Source organism: Python bivittatus, unplaced genomic scaffold (assembly GCF_059951505.1).
Source record: "Python bivittatus isolate LINGU-HERP-01145 unplaced genomic scaffold, Pbiv_v1 ctg000180_np1212, whole genome shotgun sequence".
NCBI classification, from domain to species: Eukaryota; Metazoa; Chordata; class Lepidosauria; order Squamata; family Pythonidae; genus Python; species Python bivittatus.
In genome coordinates, this window is record NW_028277047.1 from 637872 (window position 1) to 662214 (window position 24343).

At 52.3% G+C, this 24343-nt stretch overlaps 1 protein-coding gene across 2 annotated transcripts; it reads left to right on the forward strand.

Moving 5' to 3' along the window:
- Positions 1 to 925: 925 nt before the first annotated feature.
- On the forward strand, positions 926 to 20223 carry RPRD2 (regulation of nuclear pre-mRNA domain containing 2). Of its 2 annotated transcripts, XM_088137103.1 has the most exons (12): positions 926 to 1221; positions 7044 to 7173; positions 9063 to 9163; positions 10488 to 10565; positions 11671 to 11723; positions 12178 to 12304; positions 12521 to 12696; positions 13479 to 13764; positions 14257 to 14556; positions 14987 to 15190; positions 15565 to 18268; positions 18826 to 20223. In XM_088137103.1, exons 1-12 carry the CDS (start codon positions 975 to 977, stop codon positions 18884 to 18886), a joined length of 4467 nt encoding a protein of 1488 aa, XP_087993229.1. In that variant the 5' UTR covers positions 926 to 974; the 3' UTR covers positions 18887 to 20223. The 2 variants fall into 2 exon arrangements, with proteins under 2 accessions (XP_087993229.1, XP_087993230.1); XM_088137104.1 differs by having other exon boundaries at positions 15565 to 20223.
- The last annotated feature ends 4120 nt before the right edge of the window (positions 20224 to 24343 follow it).

Genomic DNA, 24343 nt, shown 5'->3' on the forward strand with positions numbered 1-24343 from the left:
GGAGTTTTTGCTGGAAAGCTGGGAATCTTATTCCGCGCTTATGCCAACTGAAACCCGCAACAAAACCTTGAAGGGTCAAAGGGATGAATCGCAAGGGGAAACATGAAACAACAGCTACTTCGCGGGCTTTCTGAGATATTTAGCAAAAAGCCTAACGGTTCGATTCTTGGGGTCAACGACGTTTAAAGCTCATTTTTAGCACTTATCGGCGTTGCTTCCTCGGGGGCCGGGGGCGACTGTCCTTGCTAAGTCAGCCACGCGGCAACCCTTCGCAGGGACCACGAGGGCGCCCCGCCTGGCACGGAGCCCGCGGCCGCGGCCACTTCCAAGGAAAGGGTCCCGGGGCGAAACTGGCCGGCAGCGAAGTCGCGTTTCCCCCTTTTCCTCCCAGCCCGCCCCCGAGTGGAGCGGGGCCCTCCGGGGAGGCTCCCAGGCTGCGTTTTCGTTACGGGCGGCGCGACTCGCGGGTAACCGCTCGGACGCCGCTCTCCGGCGGAGGCTGCCGGGCCGGCAGGGGAGAGGCTCGAGCAGCCGCTTCGGGGCGCAGGCGGGCGCGGCTCCTTCCAGAGGACCCGCCCTTTATCGATCAAGGTGCGGCGTCTGCCGCCCCGGCGGGCGGATGCACGCGCGGGTTTATCAGCACAGGCGTTTGCGCCGATGGACTGAGGGATTATTCCTTTATGCGCTCCGCCGGCGCACGCTTCGCTCGCCCTCGGGTGCAAAGGCCGGCTGCCATCGCCGCCAAGCCGCCGCGACTCCTGCCCGGGCGGCCCGTGGCTTTCCGGGTGGCCTCCCGTCCAAGCAGCGCTGCCCGGGCGCCGCCGCCGCCGCCCGCCCCTCGCGCGGGAAGGCCGGCTCTGCGCGTGCGCCCGCGCCTGCGCCCGCGTGGCGGGCGGCGGGAGGCGGGGCGGAGGCGCGTGCGCAGTGGCGCCCGCCCTGAGCGGCGTTGCTGGTGCGACCGAAGGGGAGGGAAGATGGCGGCCGGCGGCAAGGCCTCCTCCGCCTCCTCCTCCTCCGCCTCGGCCTCGTCGTCGTCGTCGGGCAGCGCGGCCTTCTCGGCGGCGTCGCCGTCCTCGTCGGGGCTGGAGGCGTCGCTGGACAGGAAGCTCCAGGCGGTGACCAACACCATGGAGTCCATCCAGGGCCTCTCCTCCTGGTGCCTGGAGAACAAGCGCCACCACGCCGCCATCGCCCGCCGCTGGATCCACTGGATGCGCCGCTGTGAGTCCCCGCCCGGCCGCCCCCCGCGGGCGCGGTGGCGCTGGCGATCGGCCGGGGTGGCGTCTAAGCGGGGCGGGGGGCGCGGGAGGGCCCGTTAGGAGGGGCGCGGCACGCCAGCCCTGCCAGGTGGGGCCCGGCCGGGGGCGGGGCTGGCCTCGGGGGCGCGCCTCGCCGCTCGGGGGCGCCCCGCAGGGCCCGGGGGGGCGTCGGCCCGCTGGGGCGAGCGTGGCCGGAGGGGCGGGCGGGGGGCTGCCCGGGCCGCGCCGACCTTGGGGGCGTCGGGCCGCTTGGCTGCGGGGCGCTTCGAGAGGGTGCAGAGGACGCCCCTCGGTTCGGCAGCGGGGGGTGGGCTGCAAAGGGGCGGGGCGGGGAGAGGCTCGGGGGGCGGGAGAGGCATCGGCCCCCTTCCCGGCCCTCTTTCCCCGGGAGCGAACTCGGGCCGAGGCGGGCAGGGCCCCTCGGCCAGGACGGGGGGCGCTGATGCGTCGGCGTGGCCCCCGCTGGGCGCGCCTGCCGTGCGGTGCCCTCTGCGCAGGCTGCGCGCAGCGGGCACCGGGGCCTGGCGTTGTGTTGGCGAAGGAGCGGGTTCGCCGCCGTCTGCGCGTCCGACCAGGGCGGCCGTAAGCCCGGCCGGTGCGTAGTCGTTGAAGAGCAGGGCTGAGATTGAGGTCCGCCCGAGGGGCGATCTGCGGCTCGGGTTGGGATCGCACCGGGATGCCGGAAAGTTTCTCAGAGATAAGAAGAGGAATTGTGCGCAGGTTCCAGAGGAGCAGGCCGATGGCCGTGGTCCCTGTTTCTCTTGGCGGCTGTTTTTCCAGACAAAAAGCATCGGGGGCAAAGCACTGTTGCCAGCGAGCCCATAAAAATCGCTAGACTGCTAACAGGCGTGCAGGCTATTTTCCTTGAGACAAGCTATTCCCTCCACAGGCTACTGGGCAAGTGGCACTTCCAGGTTTATAGGAAACGTTTAGACGATGAACAGTCTTATTTCCACTTTGTTGGGTGCGTCGCTTGTCTTTTAGAAATCCTTGGCACACATGAGATTTTTCGGAAAAATTGCCGTGTTTTTGTAAACGTTACTGGGAACGTGCCGTTTGTTAAACCTCTAAAGTCTGCCTGTCGAGTCAGTCTGGTTTTCTGAATAATCGATACCAACCGGCCATCCTTTATCCTTGCTGGGGCTGTGACTCCCCAGATCTGTCTGGGGATGATGACAGGAGGAGAAACACGTCTGGAGGGCAGCAGGTTGGGGAAGGCAGACTGAGATGGGCATATTGTTTCAGTCTTTGGAGATGGAATGAAAAGCAGGCAAGGCATTTTACTGGAGGAGCTTTAGAGGTATGCAGACCTGAGTTGTGAGTGGGATAATGCTGCTGGTGTCGCCAGTTCTGTGGCGGTTGCGCCTTTTTTGCATGGATTGGCTTCTGATCGGGGTGTTTGTCCTTTTTCTTTTTTCCTTTGATTTCTCTCATGAGTTGGAGAGTGACAGATGTCTTGTGAAAGGGAACGAAGGTTGCCTTGTCAGATTCCTGCAGGCTGCCAATCGCTTCTCTGGAAAAAAATGTGCACTTATTGAGTGAAAAGGGTTCTGGTGCTCACAGTAAGTGAGGGGACGTTGGCAGGTCTTCCTCACCTTGGTGCTCCAAGTGTTCTGCAGCACCCGGAAGCCCCAGCCAGCAGGAGGGTGCTTGCTTAGAAAGAAGAACCCACCGGCCTAGAGACTTTGCTGTGCCAGCCTCCAGGCTCGATCATGTTGTTTGAGAGATGGTTTACTTATGTTTTCTAAACTTTCCTGTGAACCCAAGAGTCTTGTTTACATGCGTATGCTTTCTCTGAATTTCTGAACGTTAGGAGTTGCCCTATTTCTAAGATTTTCAGAACTTATTGGCATGAAATTGTATATATGAACTGAATATTTGCGTGAAATAGCACATAATGTTAAGATCTTGAAGGACTGTAAAATGTTTGCCTTAGCTACATCCCCGAGGGAACATCACCATTTGCAGCACAGTTTCACTCATTAAATTAATCTCATTAATTTCACTTGAATTTCCGTCTGAGGCTTAGAATCAAGATTATAAAAATTATCCTAGTTTTCTGAAAATGGCAAATTGTTACCAGAAGTTACAAGTTTCTGTATGCCCATAGTGTTATTGATCACCATAAGGAGACCAGCGCAAAGCTGGTTTAGAAACCTGGTGATGTGGTTGAAAAAGGCCATGCTAATAGTCTTATACACGTGGGTGGGAGCGACATGCAGTCTGTCTGTAGGAACAAATAATTTACTATTTCACCGTTTTAATCAGATGTCTGCTGTGCTCCAGGGTAAGACAGTTCTCACTGGGCTCATGGAGGGATGCATCATGGAGTCAAAGGCACAGAGCGAGGGGCCTCTGTAAGGTGGAAGACAGGGGCACATCGAATAGCGCATTGGCTAGTCTGGCAGTTCAGGACTAGTGTGAAAGCCGCCTTTGGCCTTGTTTTCTATGGGTGCAGAATGGGGCTGTGGTGTCCTTGGCAATTCTGTGGGGAAAGATAGCTCTCTCCTACACTGGCTGTGGGGTGTCCCAAAGTTTTGGGTCTGCCTCCATCGGCTCCTGAAAAGAATTTCCATTCTCAAGAGCAGAGTTGGTTCGAAACGCAGATCTGGCTGGGCACTTAAGGGTGCTGTCTGTTGAATTTCAGCCCATCAGGAAATTCCCAAACGCAGGTGTTGGGTCTGACTTCTGGCTGATGGTCAGTTGCTGACTCTTGAATGGACAGAAATGCTCTGGTTGTGTATTTTGGTCCCACCTTTCTTGTATGTTTTTATATTAGTATAACAAGAGAGAGAAAAGAGCGCTGGGTTAGGCCTTCCAGTATTGTTTTTCAGAACATCCTTGCAGGTTGGAGAGAGCGAATGAGATTGGAGCAGTCTGGTGTAGCACAAGCGTTAAGGCTTTGGAGCAGGTTTGCCTGGTGCTGAATGAGGCTTGCTCTCAGATGAAAAATCAGAGCGCGTGGGGTGGCAGGAATGGGTCTCCAGATAAGTGTCCTTGCAGCTTGAACCCCCTAACTGGTATGAAGAGTTTTTTGGAGGGAGGGGTCTTGCACCAAAACTCTCACCGTGTCCCTCTTGCACCAATTTGTCCTTGCACGATTACGGTAAGGATTTTTAAGACAATCTGCAAACTGCACTTTGAAATTGCAGGATGTAAATGGCTATAAACATCTCTCCAAGGGGCATATCAGCACTTTGGTGTTTTCCCATGTTGTTGATGCGCTGGTTGTGTCATTGTTTATTTAAAGATTTATCCAGCTCTTCAACAAAAAATGCTCCTGGAGTAGCTTGCAAAACAGTGATTAGATAGTTCCTGCCCTCAAAGACACAACGCGCAAAGAAAAGGAATGGTGAGAGTGGTGGCAGTTGGTTCTCTTGTCCAGTTGAATAAGAGTGTGCAATGTACTCAGATTTTGCACTGAGCCCCTTCTCTGCTTGAGCTGCCTATCCTTGCATAAACAGGAGCGTAGTAGGGTTACTGATCCCTTGTAAATGATTTGCTTGGATCCCCATTCCTCCAAACAAGGCAGACATTGGTCTCCTCTCTACAAAAATATCCTTGTCTGTTTGTCGGAGAAAGTCTTAATCACAAGAGAATCAGCAAATATTATTTACTGGGTTTCAAACTTGACTTTCAACCTAAAGAACCCCCAAGCTATTTTGACCGAGAAAGAGATTGCTCCATGTTAGATTTCTCCAGACTGATCCTGTGTGCAGGATGAATATAGAAAAATTAAAATAATAATTAATTAAATTTATATGCCGCCCAACTCCCAGTGACTCTGGGTGGTTTACGATTTCAAACATGGCAATAAAAACGAGAAGAATAAAGAAGGGTAGAAATGTCAGAATAACAAATGGAGTGGAAACAAAGGAAAAGAACCTAAATTAAAAGGAGGCTTCAGTCATCCCCACCAAAGGCCTGGCTAAAGAGCGAGGTTTCCAGGCCCCTTCAAAACACCAGCAGGGTGGGGGCCGTTAGGATCTCGGGGGAGAACCTCATAACTGCTGTAGAAAGCAAGTAGTCCAGGAATAGCAACAGCCACAAAATCTGTTCAGCCAAAAGGGAGCTACCTACCCAAAGACCATTTTGCTTTCAGGGCCATGTTCTCCCAAACGTTTTGATGAACAGACAAGTCTTCGCTTTGTGCTGAAAACCTGTGGACTCTGTGGGAGCCACGTCCCTTTCCTGGGAGGCCTGACTGGCATTCCATGTACAGGTGACAGGCTGTGCAAGACATCGGTGGTCAGCTTGGACTGTGCTGGCAGGAAGAAGTGCATGTAAAAGGCTGTCTGGGGTTGTGCGCAAACCTCAACATGAAATGCAGAAGGCTCTGAGCTGTTTCTGGGTCCGTTTGGAACTGGACCTGGGGGGAAAAGTGAGATACCCTGGCATCTTTGCGGAAGGGAGCAGCCTTAATTTGCCAGGTGTGGGTGTGTTTGCGCACACATGTGTCCATCTGAGTAGAGAAGGGAGAATTTGGAGGCTATTTCTGAGTGTCCTAAATATCCTAATGGGGAATGGGGGGATAGGATGGTGCAATAAGTTGAACCTGGAAGATCCACCCACTTCAGCCTTCCCCGCCCCGTGGCTGAACTTCCTACCCTGAAGGTTTGTGTGTTTTCTTCATCAAGAGGCGGCGGTGTAACCCGAGGGCTCCACTGGCCACCTCTGCCTGTGGAACAGATTAAGCAGGCAGGGAGAACTTTTTCTGTCCCATTTTTCTTTTTTTTTTAAACTGGCCTTTGGACTTTTACAAGCGGAATTGTGCCTCTGCTTTGCTTTTGAAAGCCTGCTAATGCTAGATAAGACCATAGTGAGCTGAGTGGAGCCTTTTTCTCTCACGCACATGCATGCTCTAGTGCACGAGACAGACTTTTCCAAACGCTTGTCTCTGCTCCTCGTGCTGGCTGGGAACAATGGGAGTTGTTGTCCCACAAATCTGGAAGGTGGAAGAGAGCTGACATGTAGGCCAGGAAGAAAGCCTTGCCTTATGGGTCTTGGGGCGATGTGTCACCTGACTTCTCTAATTGGTCCTAATAATTGTGTTCCTCCTAGTTGGAGGATAGGTGTGGGGTTACCCAGCTGCGGTGGAGGATTTCCCAGACAGTAGCATCAGTACCTAAGTAATCTCCGGAGTACTGATGCTACTGTCTGACAAATCCCCCAGTGCAATTGGCAACCCCTCAGCCCAGTGTGGTTTGGAAAGAGAAGAGGGGTCCCTTGGGGCCCCTTGTCAGGTTAGGATCATGGATGATCGAAAGGTTCACCGCCACTCCTGGGGTGGGAGGGAACTGGGCGGGTAAAATGTCCAACCCACGCCTCACCCTTGCTTCCAGAGAGTGCAGAGCTGGGAGAAAAGCAGAGGAGGTTTGGGGTGTAAGGTCTTAAAGGTCCAGGGTGGCGTTTCCTGATGCCGGCAGTCAACTGAGCTTTGCAAGGTAGCATCGCAAGGCCTGGCAAAGAAAATCTTCTCTCTGCCTGGGAATCAGATTTGTGGGGCTGCAGCTGAAGGGGTCGTTTGAAAGAGAAGCAGAAGCCCTTCCTTGCGAACTGCAGCTTTGTTTCTGAAAGGAGGCCAACTTTTAAGTTAGTTCTCCATGCAAAAATTGCAGCTGGGAGGAACCGTTGCAGGGGTAATAAAAAGGGGGTTGGTAAATAGCACGGTTGAAGAGGGGGATTAAAAACGATCAGCAGAAGATAAGTTAAGCTGACCTTGTCAGGCAGCTTGTCAGGACCACATGCATTGATGATCACCCTCTGCTTCTCTTCTGCTTTTAGCTGCCTTTCCTCATCGGCTGAACCTCTTTTACTTGGCCAACGATGTCATACAGAACTGCAAGAGAAAAAACGCCATTGTGTTTCGCGACACATTTGCCGAAGTGCTCCCTGAAGCCGCCGCTTTGGTGAAGTAAGTGAAGGCCTTTCTGCAGCCACGTTTCTTTTCTCTGCTCCTTCTGGTCCCCAGAGACGTATTTGCGGGTTTGCTTGTGAATGACCTTGAAAGGGCAAGGCACTGACCAGAGGACTGCTTGATGAGATGCCAAAGGGGCAGGTTTTGCTGTTTGAAAGAAGTATTTGGACTCCGAGCATCCTGCATCTTAAGAAGGTGTTGTCTCTCTCAGAAAGCTACAAAGCTTTGGTTTAACGAAGTTTATTTGTCAACAATGCAATAAACACTTGTTTCTTCTTCTGAAGAAACACTGTTTCTTCTCTTGTTTTATTGCAAATGGTTACAACTCTGTTTCACCATTCTTGGCCTTGTGTGATCTTCTCCAAACTCACATACTAACTGGAGGTTTGACTAAAGCAAGGTGGGAAATACCTTGCTCAGGAGCCATCCAGCTAATTCAGGGATACGCCTCTTAGTTTTAAAACTAGCCTCAGAGGCTCTTAACTTGGAAGTATGATGAGGATGCTCGGGGAAGGTGATTCTCTTTCCCTGGCTGGTGGAAGTAAATTGCAGGTGGCAGGTGGGTAGTGTCCTCCTGCTATCCTGCCTGAAGACTGTGTTCAGCTGGATCTCCTGGGGGTGGCAGGGTTGATCATAGGATCCTCTGTTTGATGTCTGTGGCCGATGAACTCTTCCTGGCTCTTGAGCCTGATCTGGATCTAGTTCTTAGCTCAGAGATGGTTCCTAAGAAGAGAGTGTTGTGTTTTTAAACAACTTGCTAATTTTCTTTTCCTTGGTTACTTCTGGGGCTTTCTCCTTGGTGGGGCTTGTGATGATGGGTGTCAGCAGGCTGCGCGTTTTCCCCAGCCTAATTAGAGCTCCTTTGAAGTCCTAATTCCTTGCCACTGACTTACTTTGTGTCCTGCTGCCTGTACTTTCTGCCTATTTGAGTAGTTATTTGTGTGAACGCTGATTTCTTGCAGAAATATCCTAGGGCAATGTTTGCTTTTCTCAGGAAAGATTCCTGTACTTTGTGGAGATTTACCTCCCGTTGACCCACACATTATTTCTTGTGGTCCAATGCTTTTAGTGACTCTGGAAACCTCTGGTGTTTATTTCTTTTGGAGTGGCAGCTGTGCTGACCAAATCTGGGGCAGCCTTCGCAGCCTGGTTTTAAGGCCTCATTTCCTTGCATCGTGGGACAAGGTTCCAGTCTCCTGGTGAATTAGTTGAGGTGCATGGCAAGATTAATATGAGGATAAAGCTAGTGGGCATTTAGGGTTCCTGGGGAGGATATTTTTGAGAAAGTACTTTTCTTCCACTCCTTACCACCCATTGAGGTTTGAAACTGCAATTGAGTTGATTGCTTGAATTGGGCATGAGGAACAAGACTTGTTTGATCCTGTGGGTGGAATTTCATGGAAATTCCCTGTCCATGCGCCTGTGCTAATAGATCTGCAGTGATTGTGGCCCTGTAAGACAGATTCTATTTGGTTGTGAAATTCTCTGTGGTTGGAGAAATCTCAGTTTGCCTGTTTTCCAGAGGCAGCCAAAGATAAGTCTCTCCAGTCAGGTGATATGAGCTACTGTGAAATTGAAATATTTATAGGAAGGTACCTTTTTCTGTTTGTTTTCTCACTTTGAGATTTAGAGAAAGTCATCAGACCAGCTCCTCAGATCAGAGGCTCTGTGTCAGGCAATTCTTTTCCTTCTTTATGTTACTGATCAGATCCCCCTGTTCCAATTTGAGCCCTTGCCAGAATCTCAGGGTGGGTTGATTTCAGTCCTAAGGTGGAATAGCTGTTGAAAAAGGAACTCGTCATCTCTTTGGGTTCTGATAGTAATTGATTAAATAAAGGGAAGATAGGTGTACAAACCCAAACCAGCTTTCTCTCTGTTGTTTGTAGAGATCCATCTGTCTCCAAATCTATAGAAAGGATTTTTAAAATCTGGGAAGACAGAAATGTGTATCCAGAGGAAACCATTGCAGTTCTAAAAGAAGCTTTAAGTAAGTTCCCCTACATTTTTCTTCTTCTTTTTTCTGTACCTATTGCAGTTTTGTTCATGTGTACACAGGCCAGACAAAATGAGTAAAGGATGCTGGGCATCATGGTCCAAGGCAACTGGACAGAGAGGAGGAAGAAGGCTGCAAAATTCTGATCTCTGCAGTGTTTGCTGCAGCTCTGCCTTGTCCATAATATTTATCCTCTTGAGTAGCTCCTTGTTCTAAAATAGTTGAAAGTGGTGCATTGAATTTCACCTTTATCCTGGTTCTCCCCCTGGCCCTTTTCTAACTTGTGCTTAGGAGGAAAAACAGTGGGAATTTCCAACATTTTCTTTCCTGTAGTTTTACTTTTGTACTCAGTACATGTTAATTTGGGGAGCAGCTCATCAAGTTAAACTAGAACAGACTTTCTGGAGCTGGTGGTATGTGTAACAGTTGAATGCGTTTTTTTGACAACAGTTAATGCACCAGTATTGAAAAGCAGCTCAGAATTGTGGCTTCGACGGCCAACTTCCTTCATCCTCTTTCCCTCCAAGTGTTTTAGGGCTGAGTTGGCTTGGGCATATGGCATGGTTGACTCCTGCTGGCCATCATTCCAACAGAGGGTAACAGCCATTGCCAGAGATGGTTAGTCCGCTTTGTAGCAAGGCTGCATTCCAGCCATTCCAGTTGGAATAGAAGCCCATTACTTATAAACGTGTGGAGCCATAAGGATATTTTGCTTCTGCCATAGAGGTCGGATTCCCCCTTGTCCCAAACCCATCCTGTTGGCCCACTGGCCAACAGAAGGCTCACCACTGTGGCATTGTAGCGAACTGGGTGGAATCCTGCTTTCAGGATAGGGGAACGCTTTGTACATGGACATGAATCTCTTCCTCTCGTAATGCCAAAAGTGGATGAGTATCTAAGTCTCATGCAACTATAGGCTGCTTATGTGTCAATGTTTCCACATAACAACTTGGCTGAAGAAGCAAGCGATGAGAATTATTCTACTATTGACCCACCTTTGAGTGGGCCAGAAGCTGCCTTTAAGCCACCCAGTTAACAGGGACATAAGGCTTCCTGTCTGCTCTCTTAAGCCAAACGAAAAGGGCTTTAAGCTCAGTCAGTAGTTAACTCTGTTCCTGAGATTGCCAACTTTCTCATTTCCACATAAAACCTGTGCAGAATGTGAAAGCTGGGGGCTCTCATAAGCCCCTCAGATGATCAGTTCAGTTTAATTTAGGTCTCCCCACCCCAAGTGCACGTTCAAGCTGGTTTCCATTGGTCTCGTTTACTATGAGACATCCCAGAGCACAGAACGCAAACACGAAACCATGTTTTCCAGGTTCCACTTTCAAAACTCAGAAGCAGCAGAAAGAAACTCAGAGCAAACAACCGACTAAGTCTTGGAAGAAATCTCAAAGTAAGAAATACTTTGAACACATGAACTGTCTGAATGTGGTAGCCAGAAGCCTCCTTGCAGAGGGGCCTAAAATGGCCACTCTGGAAGAACTCATCACGTAGACGCTTCGCTTGGGGGCCGTGTGAAAAGAGCTGCTACCAAAATGTAGGCAGAGCTTGAGCAACCGTGACGCCCAAGTAGAGGTTCATGAGAGGCGTGAGGCAGCATTAGGCGATGGAGGGAGAGCAGGAGTGCCCCGTGACTGGAGACGGGCTGGGGATCAGCCTGGTGCTGTGTCCAGAAGCGGAGGCCTGGAATCTGTCCGCAGCAAATAGCAACTCAGCAGCACACCCTAAAGTTTGGGGAGGGGGCAGAGAGGCTTCCAGGGGATGACCTGTCTTTGGCATTCTCGGGAGAACAGCTCATCTGATCGGCCTTTGCCGGCTGCAAGTTGCTCGCACAGCAGTGCTGCTTAAAGTCCGGCTCTGACTGGCTAAGAGAAGATGATAGCAAAATGTCAGACAGGGAAGGCTTCTGTTCCTCCACCAGAGATGGAGTTGGGGGCTGTTGGGGAAACTGCTTAACTCGGGCTCCTCAGCAGGTGCTCTGAATCTCCTCCACCTCCATTCTGAAGCCTCCGACGCGAGTCGAGTTGGATGGCCCTCATTAACCCCACCTTCCCAAAAGGAATTCTGGGTGGCGAGTCATTCATGGTCCCGACCCGGCACTTGCGGGAGCCTTCAGGGGAGATGACCCCTCACATCTCTGCATGAAGCGCTGTAGCTCACACTGAGATCAGGCAGGGCAGGGAGTGCCTCCCCAAACCCCCACGGAGCCTTTGGTGGGGAACAGCTGGATCCCTCCCACATATGTGAAGCACCCTGATTAAAATGGAGTGGGAGAAAACTCAGCGACATCCTGGGGGATTACGGTAGAGCTGGCTGCAAATCTTACTACAGAAACCCTGCAGAGTCAGCGATCCCATACCTTCCCTGAGGGAGATCAGAGTCAGATTCCAGCATGAAGAGGAGGGGTGGGCTGAGGTGCTTTGTTGGGAAGTGCTGGGGCCAATTTGGGTTTTCCCAGGGGATCCTTTTCTAAATGAGGTGCTTCTTCCTTTCTGCAGCCTCTACTAATCCTAAAGCGGCTTTGAAATCCAAGATCGTGGCAGAATTTCGCGTAAGTCCAGCAGTGGGGCGATTTGCCAGCCTTGGTTTTAGTACCACACGGTGGTTGGTTGGGAGGTCCTTGGATTATGGAGGGATGACCAAAGCTGTAGCTGAGCCCCAGGATGGGGAAGACTCTTCCAAGGCAGGATGAGCCCGTCCCCCAGCTTTTTGTTTGGGGTCCCAGCAGTGAATCCTGAATGGGTTGCCCTGCCCTTTTAGTAGACCATTAAAGTGAAAATAGCCATGTTGTCAGTCTTCTGGACTTTTCCCTGGCTCCCTGATAATTCTGGAGAAAAATCTCATCGTCCCTGTGGCTCCTAAACAAGGCGGGATGTTAGAGGAGGGGCTGACCCTGTTCTGAACGTTAGAAGCACACCCTGCTGCTACTCTCCCCAGCACGGCGGGCTTGAGGGAAGGGGCTGCTGCCCTGGCTGTGTTCACTGGGCCTTGTTTCCCTCGTGCAGCCACAGTCTCTGGTGGATGAGCTCCTCTCCCACAAGCGCTCGGAAGACCAGATTGAGCTGAAGGAGAAGCAGCTGTCCACCATGCGGGTGGATGTTTGCAGCACCGAGACCCTGAAATGCTTGAAAGGTAAGGGTGGATGGCGCACCTGGGAGAGTTTGGCCGGAAGGGGAGAAACGGGAGTCAGACCGTCCAACCTAGTCTGGCGTCCCCATGTTAGGGAGGAGCTTTTCTGGAGGCTCGATTTTTATTTTCTTTCCTGTGGTTTAATTAAATGGTTAAACTGTAGGCGCTGCCCTGTCCTCTGTGTTTCCATTTCCTCAAAATGCTCTCGTGGCCTTTCAGACAAAACAGGAGGGAAGAAATTCTCCAAGGAGTTTGAGGAAGCAAGTGCGAAGCTGGAAGAGTTTGTCAACAGCCTGGACAAGCAGGTGAAGAACGGCCCGTCCCTGACAGAAGTGCTGGAGAACGCGGGCATCTTCTACGAAGCCCAGTACAAGGAGGTCAAGGTCGTGGCCAATGTGAGTCTACAGAGCCACCCCACCCCCGGCATCAGTACGCTTCTCCCGGTGTGGCTCGGTCTCTGCGGTGGGGCCATGTGGGGAGGTGTCCATCGGGGATCCCTCTTCCTCTGCCAGACTAGGAACGAAAGCGTTTGGTTCCTGAGCCCCGTAACGGCCGGTCTTCCTTTGCAGCTTGAGTGGTTCTGTGTGCCTGCTTTGAGCAACTGTAGGTGGACATTTTAGGGGCACCAGATATCTGGCCTCCCTTCCTTCCTGTTTACAGGCAGATCTTGAGTCCTGCTGGTTCAGATTGGTTTTTTTCCTGCTTAGCGCTGAATTTGCTTTAACTGAAATGCCTACAGATAGTCCTCAACTTACGATCACATTTGGGACCAGAACTTCCATCGCTAAGCAATGCAGTCGTTGAGTGAGTTGCACCAGATTGTACAACCTTTTTGCCATGATCATTAAGCAAATCTGGCTTCTCCCATTGATTTTGCTCGTCAGACACCCCCTGGGAAGGTTGCCAAATGGCAATCATGTGACCCTGGGATGCTGCAACCGTTGTAAACACATGCCAGTTGCCAGTCACCCAAATTTTGATAACATGATCATGGGGATGCTGTGACAGTCGTAAGCGTGAGGACCAGTTGTAATTCAGCATCATTGTAACTTTGAATGGTCATTAAACAAATGGTTGTAAGTCAAGGACTACCTGTATTTCTTTGTCTACCCATTGCAAGAAGACAGCTACTTCTTATCTTGCGTGCTGCTCACTCTCCTCTGCTTTCCTCTCTCAGGCTTACAAAACCTTTGCCAACAGAGTGAACAATCTCAAGAAGAAACTGGATCAGTTGAAGGCGACCCTTCCTGACCCGGAGGAGTCACCTGTCCCCTCACCAAGCATGGATGCTCCATCCCCAACGGGCTCTGAGTCCCCTTTCCCAGGAATGGGGGAAGAAGATACCTCCCCTTCGCCAGAGGTGGCACGGAAAAAATCTCCATCTCCAGAGCTTGCCACAGACAATCGGGACGTGGAGGACATGGAGCTCTCCGACGTGGATGATGATGCCCCCAAAATTATCGGTACAGCTCCTGGAGGGAGGGAATTCTGTGGGAAATGGTGGTGCTTCTCCTGGGCTACCTGATGGCCAGTTGAGGGGGTAGCACACCAAAAATGCACGATGTGAAGGGTTGCCAAGCTGCTGTGGACGGAGGGGGGGATTGATGCTCTCCCAGATCTGGTCTTTCCAGTTGTGAAATACCTCTCTCTGCGTGCTGCTCCTGTTACAGAGAGCCGCCAGGGTGTTTCTGCAGCACTAATGCTGACCTACCCAATCAGCTCTGCCCACCAGGAAGAGAGGGGGCCATTTTGTCTCTGGAAAGGGAAGGCTTCATAGATCAGTGGCAGCTGTCCCCAACCCTGGACCCTTGCGATGCACTGACCTTTGAGGCCCATGGTCTGAACTGACCCAGTAGCCCCGCTGCTGCGACCACTGAGGTCTGCTTTGCAGGCTGCCCAGTGAGACTCTTGTGTCCCTGGAGTCTAATGGTGGCCTCTCTTGCCTTCTGAATTAGTGGAAGAGAGAAAGGAGAAACCAGCTGCTTCAGCCCCAGCCCCTGCCAAGATGACTGACAGCACCCCCAAAGCCACCCCGTTGACAGCGGCCACGACAGCGGTAGCTGCAGCTTCCGTAGCCACGCCGGCAGTTGCACCCGTGCTGGCACCAACCCCCATCACTCCTCCAGCCTCCAAGCCGGTGAGCCAAGCCCCTCTTCCTCCGTCGCCAGCTCTCACCTTGCCGAACCTGGCTAATGTGGATTTGGCCAAGATCAGCTCTATTCTCAGCAGCCTGACTTCCGTTATGAAGAACACAGGTGAGCATTAGCAACGGGGGGAGGCTGGGGACCCCTCCCCAGACACTTGGCCAAATGGAGAAGAGCTGCTTTGGATAGGAAGAGCCCGCCCACAAGGGGGGGCACCTTCCCACAGGGTGAGATTGGCCCACATTATATTCCAGTGAATTTGCCCATTGATTTGTTTTCCCAGGAAAGAATGATCACTTGTGAACGGTTAGTAGATCAGAGGACAGCCCAATCTGGGAGGGAAGGGGAAGAGCCGTGGAAATACACACTTGGTCTGTGGTCATATTCACTGCCTTCCCTGGCAGCTTCTGCCAGCCCTCTTGCCTCACTGTTCCCTGTGTTTGCGTGTTGCTTGATGCTTGGTTGAAAGCCTTCCGCTGCATGCCAGAGACTGGCTTTTGGCTTAAAAAGGGCTCATCTTTGCACTGCTCTCTCACTCCAGGGGTCAGTCCTGCCTCGAGACCTTCCCCCGGCACCCCAGCGAGCCCCACGACACTCATGGGCGGCTTGAAGACTCCAGTTACGGGACCTCTGGTAACTCCGCCCAACCCCTTGGCAAACATCCTCTCCAAAGTGGAGATCACCCCAGAGAGCATCCTCTCCGCCCTCTCAAAGACACAGGCTCAAGCTGCCCCGGGCTTGCAAGGTAAAGAGTGGGGCCGCCCCCCAAGAACTGACCCGTGGAGCTGTGCTGAGTTCCAGGCTAGAAGTTCTAAATCCGGAGGGGGCTCAGGGTCCTTCCATGGCAAGGAATCCGGTTGAGTTTCTTCTCCAGGGAGCCCCACTTGCATTCTATGGGTCTCTTTGTGCGCAGCGAAAGAGCCGCACTAGGCAGGTTCACGTAACAGCTTCTGGTGTGGCATTCAGGGAGTTAGGAGACCCGTTGCTCGGGCGGGTTCGCGTTCCCAAAGGAGAGAGGGAACGCCTCTCTGCCGCGTTGATCGCTGAAGGGTTGATGGCTTTTGGAAACACTACTTTGCCCCTTAGGTATCTGATTAACAAGCTCTTCTTCTGCCTCAGGTTTGTCCTCATTTCTTCAGAGCGTTGCTGGAAATTCAGGCCAGCCCAGCGAGACGGCACCCCAGAGCACATCTCCGGCACCTGCAAACACAACCGCTGGTTCTGGGAAAGGAAGGAATGTTTTGTCTAACACCCAGTCCTTTGTGCCCCAAAGTCTTGGTTATTCGCCAAATTCATCCTCCTCAGCGGAGGTTTCTTCCACCTCTGTCAACAAGATGCCCTCTGGACATGGTCCGGGGCTCTCAGGGGCCAATTTCAAGCCTCCAACCAATTCCCTGGGGTTTGCCAGCTCACAGGCCCCCAGCCCTTCCCTTCGGCCCATCGAGAACCCAACACCTCAGTCTTCTGAGATCTCCGAAACGAAGATGGAGTCGGAGCCCACTTCGCCTAGTCTGGAGATGAAGATACACAACTTCCTGAAGGGAAATCCGGGGTTCAGCGGCTTAAATCTGAACATCCCCATTTTGAGTAGCTTGGGCTCTTCCAGCCTCCCGCCTGAAAGCCATTCCTCATCCCCAGATTTCAACCGTGGGCCCACCAGCACTTCAATGGACAGCATAGATGGGACTCCGGTCCGTGACGAACGGAGTGGGACGCCTACGCAGGACGAGATGATGGACAAGCCGTCCTCCAGCAACGTGGACACCATGTCTCTGCTGTCAAAGATTATCAGCCCTGGCTCTTCCACTCCAAGTAGTACAAGGTCGCCTCTTCAGAGCCGGGATGACAGCTACCCCCAGGAATTGTCTAATTCGGCGTACAGGTCTTTTGGTCTGAGCCGGGATTCTCCTGCCGGTATGTATAAGCAGTCCTCAGATGGCATCGAGCTACCTTCCTCGTTGATGGACTCCCCGCAGGAGAAGTTCTACCCTGATACCTCCTTCCAGGAAGATGAAGATTACCGCGACTTCGACTACCCGGGTCCTCCGCCGTCTGCCTTGGTGAACCTGGAGAAGCAGCCGGCCAAATCCATCCTTAAATCGGGTAAGCTTTCTGACCCCTCGGAATACCAAACGGTTATGTCGAGCTACCGTCAGAGGCCCTCGGGGTTTGGCCTGAAAGCGTCTTTCCCCCAGTCCGTAAGATCTCTCCACGACCAGAGCGATAACTGCGAGCCTCTGCCCTCTCCGGGAATGTATGGGAGCTACGGTTTGCGGGGAAACGACTCCAGCTCGGACGCTTCCCCGACGCCGAGTAAGAACGACGTCTTCTTCCCGCCGGATTCCAATCACAGTAGCTTGCCCAAATCCGTACAGCACTCAGGCCTGCTGCAGAAGCAGTATCCCGACTCCCCCCACTTGGTTTCCCAACGGTCCCTCTTCTCTTCTCAAAACACGCTCGTGACCCCCGCCAGCCGACTCCCGACATCCAATGCTGATAAATCCGCCATGTCTTCCATCTCGGCCACCTCGACCATCGAGTTCAAGAACATGCTTAAAAACGCGTCCCGGAAGCCCTGTGAGGAAGGCAAGCATTTTGGCCAGGTCCCCAAAGGCGGCGCCAGCGATGGCCCCGGGCTTTCTCCGGGAGGGGAGCAGCAGAAGCAGCAAGAGGAGCACTACCGGATCGAGACCAGGGTGTCCTCATCCTGCTTGGACTTGCCCGACAGCACTGAGGAGAAGGGGGCACCCATTGAGACGCTGGGGTACCACAACGCCTCCAGCAGGGGAATGTCGGGAGAGCCCATTCAGACGGTGGAGTCCATCCGAGTCCTTGGGAAGGGGAGCAGAGGGCACGGGAGAGAAGCCTCCAGAACAGGCTGGTTTGAGATGAGCGGTGCAGGGAGTACTTTCGATCACGGGCCTTCGGGCACAACAGAGATGGCCGCCCTGGGGACCGGCGGTGGTGGTGGCGGCGGCGTGTCGAGCTTCCAGAGCCAGTACAAGGACCGCCTGGCGTCGTTTCAGGAGAATGTCAGCAACTTCCGAGCTGCTGGCTTCGGTGCCCCCTTTGACCGCCACGTGCCACCGCCTCCCCTCGAGCATGGGGCTTCCTTCCCAAGGGACCAGATTGGGCCACCCCCCTCGGGCCCTCAGCCTCTTCCGCCCAAGGATCTCAGCACCCTGTTCTCGAGAGATCACTCGGTCCCCCCACCACGGATGCCAGCAGTGGATCACGGCAGCCCCTTCTCGAAGGAGGCGTCCTCCCCGCTGACGTTGCCTCACGGGGTGCCTCCTCCCCCGCCCCCGTCTCTCGAACGCAGCGGGGTGCCGTTCCCCCCCCAGCCGCCCCCTCCTCTCCCAGTGGAACACGGCGGCGTCCCCCCGTTCTCCAGCCCTCCGCCCCCTCCCGGAGATCTCGGCCTTCCGTTTCCGGCTCCTCCCCTCGCTTCCGAGCACGGGGCCGTCCATCAAGGAACGATGAAAGAGCATTTTAGTCTGCCGCCAGGAGCCCCCCGAGAGCCAGGAGCCCAGCCTCAGTGCGACCACAGCGGTCAGCCCCTTGGCCGGGCTCGAGAAAGCTTGGGCTTAGCAGCCCTCTCCCGAGATCCGCTGGGCTCGGCCCTCTCCGTGGGGTCCTCAGTCCCCGCTCAGCGAAACGGCACAAACCGAGGCGGGCTGGGGGTCAGGAACCAGCGGCCGGATTTTAGACCCCGGGAGTTCTTCTTAAACCGAGATCCCTTTAACAGCCTGAAAAGGCCCCGGCCCCCGTTCGCCCGGGGCCCCCCCTTCTTCGTACCAAAACGTCCCTTCTTCCCTCCCAGGTACTGAGCGAAGGCGTGTCCGAACTTTCTGAAGCAGCGCTAGCGGCACTTTCCCTCCCCTTTCATTTCGATTCCCGCCCCCCCCCGAAAAGCCCTGCAACTTTTTGTCTTGTCCCCGAAGGGAGGTTCCCCGCTGCGATTTAATTTTTTGTTCTGTTTGTTTCTCGGCTTTCTTTTCCTCAGTGGCCGGTCTCAATAGAAGGGAGGGGAAGCGCGCGTTTTTGTTTTTCTTCCAGCAAAGTAATTTTAAAGTTAATCTTAAAGTGGTTGTTGAAATAAAAGCTTTCCAAAGTGACTAAATTAGATTAAAATGGGATTTCTTTTTAAAATTGGAGCTCCCGCAGGAGGGAGGTGGGATTTAAGCAAGAGTCCTGCCCTGTAAGTGTTCAGGAAGGTGAACAGTCCCCCGTTTCCATCCTTTTGGTTTCTGCCTCCGTTTTCCTCTCTTCCCTTTACTTGTTGGCTCTGCTGCTGCTGTCCTCTCTCTTGCACCTCCAAGACGGAGGCTCTGCCCATCTCTGTCTTACCAGCTAATCTTTCTTGTTCCTTTTTTGCAGTCTTTTAGGTTTTAACGGTTCTCACGCACGTCTCAGATTGCTGAGGACAAGAAATCTGTGATGGACTCATTTGGTTTTGCCTGGGTCTGGAGGCAGGAGTTCTGTGCGGAAGATGGGCAGGTAGCGAGACCCTTCTCGGCCTTTTTGGGGGTGGCGCTTGTCGCTTCAGGGGGCTGAAGCCTTGCCTGAGGGAGGGAGGGCAGGGCAGGGCCTGTGGGGCAAACCCACCTTGCCCTCCTCCCGAATCCAGGTTGGAGGCATCGGGCTCTGTTCCTCCTTCACCTCCTGAAAGAAAAGGTTAGGAGGAGGAGGGGCTTTCGGTGGGCTGGCTTCACTCACGAGGTTTGAAGTTGCTGACTGGGAATGAAACCAGATCCCCAAGTAATCTCTCTCTCTCTTTATCACCGTGGGACCAAGAGGCGTCTTCTCTGAAACTGGTGTATGCAGATAGCAAGTCTTGTTGTCTTCAAAAGGAAGGGTGTGTGTGTGTGCGCGCGTGTTTGTGTGGAAGGAAGGAACTTCCACCCACCATCCCCTTCCAAGGCATGCAGATAAATTTGCATCAGCTTCCCACTGAAGCATTCCCTGTTTTGACTCTGCTGCTTTGTTTTTTAAAAGAGCTTCTCTCCCCTCCCTTTGGTTTTCTTCCCTAAGTCTTTTTCCGAAAAACAAACCTGGAATTCCCTTAATAGCTCCCCCCACCCTTTTAATCAACAGGAACCTGGCATTTTTTAAAAAAACAGTTCATTTCGGCCAGAGTGTAAGTGTGTTCATCACTTGTGTGCACCATAAGATGTACAGTTTTGATATACTGAGTGGATTTCAGAATCCCTGGATTTATGAAGACTACCCCCCTCTTTTTTTTTAATTTTAAAACCTGGGCAATTCTTACGTTGCTGACTTAAAAAAAAAAAAAAAAGCTATTTTCTCTTTGTTTCTCCTTGTGTGCACTCAGCTTCCCCTAGCCAACATTTTGGTTTTGGTTTTGGTTTTGCTGAGTCAAGCATCTGGACTTGAGCCCATTAACAGACTGGTTTTCCATAGCAGTGGGGGATCTGTTATTTATATGTGAACGTTTTTGGGTTTGTAGTATGAAGCAGTTTGATTTTTGAGTTCTGTCCCAAGCTAATTTTACCTGTGTATTGTTTGCTGAACGAGTGCATAATATCCATCCCGCAGATCCATCAGTCTGGAGGTCCTGGGGTAGGGGCCTTGATAACTGGCTTAATTTATGTCTGCCCCTTAGTTTTGCCTCGTCTTCAGATACCCAGGATTCTTGTCCCAGAAAGACACCTGTTTTCTCATGCAGCGCAAGAAACCCAGCGGCGTGGCTTGTCTGTACAGCTCTCCTTTACTGCATGACTTCTACACTCCTGATACAAGCTTTGTCTTTAGCTCTCGGGGGGTGGGGGGGTGGGGAGGGGGAGAGAAACTCACTTATGCTGTATATAACTCATCAGGGCTACCTTAAGAGGACTCTCGTGCGCGTCCCTTCAGGAGACCCTTGGAGCGGATCACGCCCTAAACGGCCCCCTCTCTTTCCATGGTTCTGCAGCTCTGCTTCGGGATGAGCCAAAGTGCCCCCTTTCCTTGGGGTGTCCCGTATCGCTGCTGCTCCTGCCCTCCTCCCTTTCTCACGGCAGTTCTGTGGATCTTTTAACAAACGGCCTGGAGGGAACAGAATGATCCAAAGAGCTACCGATTCTCCAAACTGCCACCTAAAATAGAGGGCCCTTTGGGCGACTGGCAGGAACAGAACGGGAAAAGTTGATAACTGATAAAAAGGCAAAATACTTTTAACGGTAAAGCTGTGCGTCTTTTCCCCCCCCCCCTTGTCTCTTTTGTTTGGCCCCCGATTTTGTGCTTTCACTTTAAAACGTTCGCAGTTAACGGATGGCAGCAAGTGTATATATGCGTGTAGAGTAGCAAAACAAACAAAAAACTGCTTTGGGGGGGAAGGCACTTCCTGGCCTGGTTTGTTTTCCCTTTGCTTTGCTGTTCCTTTTGTATTTCACTTGATGGGGTGGGGTGGGGGGGACGACAAAACAAAGAAACAATCCCCTATTTTTACAGAGAACCACCAATGTCTCTGGGAAGGATGGATTTCCCGTCTCCCGGAAAGTGGAGAGGCAGGGGATCGGGCCGGCAGCAGCTTTTGTGCCTGTCGGGGACAAAGGAGCTTTCAGGGAGCTTTTGTGGAGGTGGGGAAAACTTCCCTCTGCCAAAGCAGTTCTCTTTGGAGGTAACCTTTTGGTGGGGGGAGGCGTTGGGCGTCAGCATAGCAGAGAGACCCCCTCACCCGGGGCAGCAGCTCTGCCTGCAGAGTAGATGCTTTGCCCGGAGAAGAGGGTTTAAGGCGGGGGGGTTCAGAGAGAGAGCAAACCCGGACTTTGCTGCCCTTCGGAAAACACTGTAAATACCATTGCTGTGCTTTTTAGTTTTCTGCGTGTTTAAAGAGCTGGGTATTGTGTTGGCTTGACTTATTTTCAAGTGTTTTCTTGTGTGGGGGAGAGCGGGGTGGGAGACTTCGAGAAGCTTTGTGGAAAACAGCAGTCTCTGAATTGTACACAAAAACATTTAATAAAATAACTAGTTTGAATGTTTTGATACTCTTATTGTACATAAGCCCTCCCACAGGTGTCCGGCAGGTGCGCGAGGTTAAGCACGCGGCCGAAGAGCAGACTCTTCCTCCCTTGCTTGGCGGTCCGGAAGTCGAGCCGGGCCGTCCCGTCCCTCGCCTTCGCCCGGCCGAGCAGACGCGGAGGCGCAAAGCGGCTGCGATGCGGTGGGGGGGCGGGGGGAGAGCCGCTGCAGAGGAAGACGCGTGGCCGGGCCCGCCGCCAAAAGATCCACAGCCACGCTTCCCTGGAAGTTTAGACTCTTGCTCTGAATTACGCATCTTGTCTATATTTTGGAAGGAGGCTTAAAACGGTGCCCTTTTCAGAGCGAAGCGATGCGTCTTCGAGGCATCGTCCTGGCTGGATCGCCTTCCTTCCCTTATTTTTGTACTGTATGCTAATAAAGTGTTCTTGACCTGGTGTGGCCTCCATTTATAGGACATAAGGAATGGCTTCCCTTCGCCCATGATTGCCGGGGTTGATTATAAGGGTGTTCAGTCATTGATCCTACGTATGGCAGCTGTGCTTTGTGGTTTGATGTTGCAATAACTGAACCATTTTCCTTCCAGGCCGGGTGGCATCCGAGGATTCTGAATTTATCTTTATGTCCAAATGCAGGCAAGCGCATTTGCCTCTCGGTCTCACCTTCCCCAGCCTTTTCTGTTTCAACTATGTCGCTGTTTTTATTTATTGGTTTGTTGGTTTGTTTTTAAAAACAAGCGGTCACTTTATCTTTACAAACAAAACCTTATGGGGTAGAAGGGGCCCGCTGCCCGGGTCTTCCTTGGAGCGAAAGGAAAGACCAGCAAAAAACATGGTTATAACACACTGAGCGAGTGAGAAAAATGTAGATTGCAAGCTGTCACTACACCCATCTGCTCCCAAGTGCCATGAATAAGGTGTGGGTGTGAGAAGTGTGTTGTATGTGGCATTGCAGTTCTGTGTGTCATAGCGTCTGGCTTGTTCTGGTGTGTTTATTTTGGCCTTAATTGAGGGCCTGTCTGGTGCCAGCTGTGCAGTCATTTTAAGGGAACTCAAACTTCAGACAGAAAAATAGGCATTTTATTTAAAATAGTTGGGGCTGGAGCAAGAACTTGAATCATTATTTACTTGAATCTGGATTTACAACACAACAGCTCCATGTTTCCAGTTCCAGGCCAAAGACACCCTCAAGATAGTCGTTTGTTGTAATCTTCCACCAGTCCTTTTGTGTCAGGAATCATGTTCTGTGACTCTGCAGATCCCATCCAAACTGTTTGCTTGGACCTTTCCCCATGCAAACGTGCAGCCCTGTGCTTGGATGGTTTGGGGGGAATTCCTTTTAGGAGGATGGGAGCGCTGGATTCTTTCCCAAGCTCCCCCATTCAGGGTGTTCAAATATGGACAGCCAGCGTACCCGTTGAGCGAGAGATGAAACCCGCCCATTCAATCCTGGTCCTGCTCATGGTAGTCAAAGCATTGTAGGTCAAGTTGAGCCATTGCAAAAAATACTCTTATTGGAGAACATTTGAGGACAGGCAAAGAAGCGGAGCTGTCTCCACCACATTTCCTTGAGCCGCAGCTGGGCGAAATGCTTTTCTGCAGCCAAGGGTGTTCCCTCTTCCCTGCTTCATCTGGGTTCCAAAAGCATGGGGCCTGCTTTTGTGAATCTCATGGAAAGGCTGCAGGATTTGGCCTGTTTTGCCTTGGGGGGCAGGGGGCGGCCACTGGTGACACCCTCAAAATGCCTGGTGGCTCCAGGCTGTAGGACAGAATCACCTTCCTAACACAGCGTTGGACGGCAGCACCAGTGGCCCACAGTGGTGAAAGGGCCATTGAAGGCATTTAATTTGGGGTGAGGACTTGGACAGGATGGCTAAGCATGAAAAATGGGTCCCAGGATTGGAGCTATGGGTAATACATAACCGGGGTACAGGATAAGCTCTTGGGGGGCTGAGCTCTGTTTCTTGGCCCCCGTTTTCCATTCCCGCATGCGCAAAGCCAGGAGACTGAGGACTCTTAAATGTGTTTTGGCCCTGCCGTCAGCTTCCCTGAGGACAGGCTGTAGAAAGCTGGCCAGAGGCAATGGGCCAGTATTGAAGATGCCATCTGACTTGTAAACTGGCTGAGCACATTTAAGTTCGAGCCCCCTGTTTTTAGGCTTTGTTAAGCTGTATTGCTGGGGCTGCCTCCATCTTGATTGGCCAAAGAGAGATTCCCTGGGGGAGCCCAAAATAATTCTGCCGCTTCCAGAGAATTGCTCCCAAGCTATAATGTGCAAAATGTCCGGTGAGCGAAGCAAATGGGTCTCCCAGTTGGTGCCATTAGCTGCTGCCGACTGTCCTGAATTTAACCTACCAGCAATTTTAAAATAGCCATTGCACGTAGACATAACCAGGCCAGTTAGCCTTAATGCTAACCTGGGTTAGTTTTAAGGAGTTGGATGTTTTTCTGGCTTAATGTAGGAACACAGCCTGTGTTCACATTAGCTTAAGGTGGAACCTATTATGTGAAGCCAGAGAATGTAATGAAGGAGGAAATGGGGGGGGGGAGTTGCTGAAGGCCATTAAAGTTGCAATTTTGAACCCAGTTTGGGAGTATTTTCTATGGTCTTGCGGGGGATCTGCTTTAGAAACAGCAAGAGTGATGAAAAATGCAGGTGGGAACTTTGGGCTTGGAGGAGAACCAAGGAAAAAGCCGTCTGGAAGGTGGGAGGAATCCCAGGGCAATGTTAAGTTTGCTTGGAGGGAGCAGGCTGTGGCTCGGCACTCCCGTAGCAAGGCTGAAGTTAGTGAATGAGTGCCAGAGGCCTTGAGCTCTGACGGCCTTATCTCCTCTCTGCAGATTTTGGGGCTTGTTGATGAGAAAAAGCAAATGGCTTCTACTTAGAGATTTAGTTACAAATGGAGTCCAACGCAGGG

Bases quoted from the DNA above. Each gene is read 5' to 3' on its own strand.
- RPRD2 (XM_088137103.1), top strand. From the start codon at position 975: ATGGCGGCCGGCGGCAAGGCCTCCTCCGCCTCCTCCTCCTCCGCCTCG. The intron at 12,697-13,478 runs GTGAGTCTACAG...TTCCTCTCTCAG, and splicing joins AGGTCAAGGTCGTGGCCAAT to GCTTACAAAACCTTTGCCAA. The intron at 15,191-15,564 runs GTAAAGAGTGGG...CTTCTGCCTCAG, and splicing joins AGCTGCCCCGGGCTTGCAAG to GTTTGTCCTCATTTCTTCAG.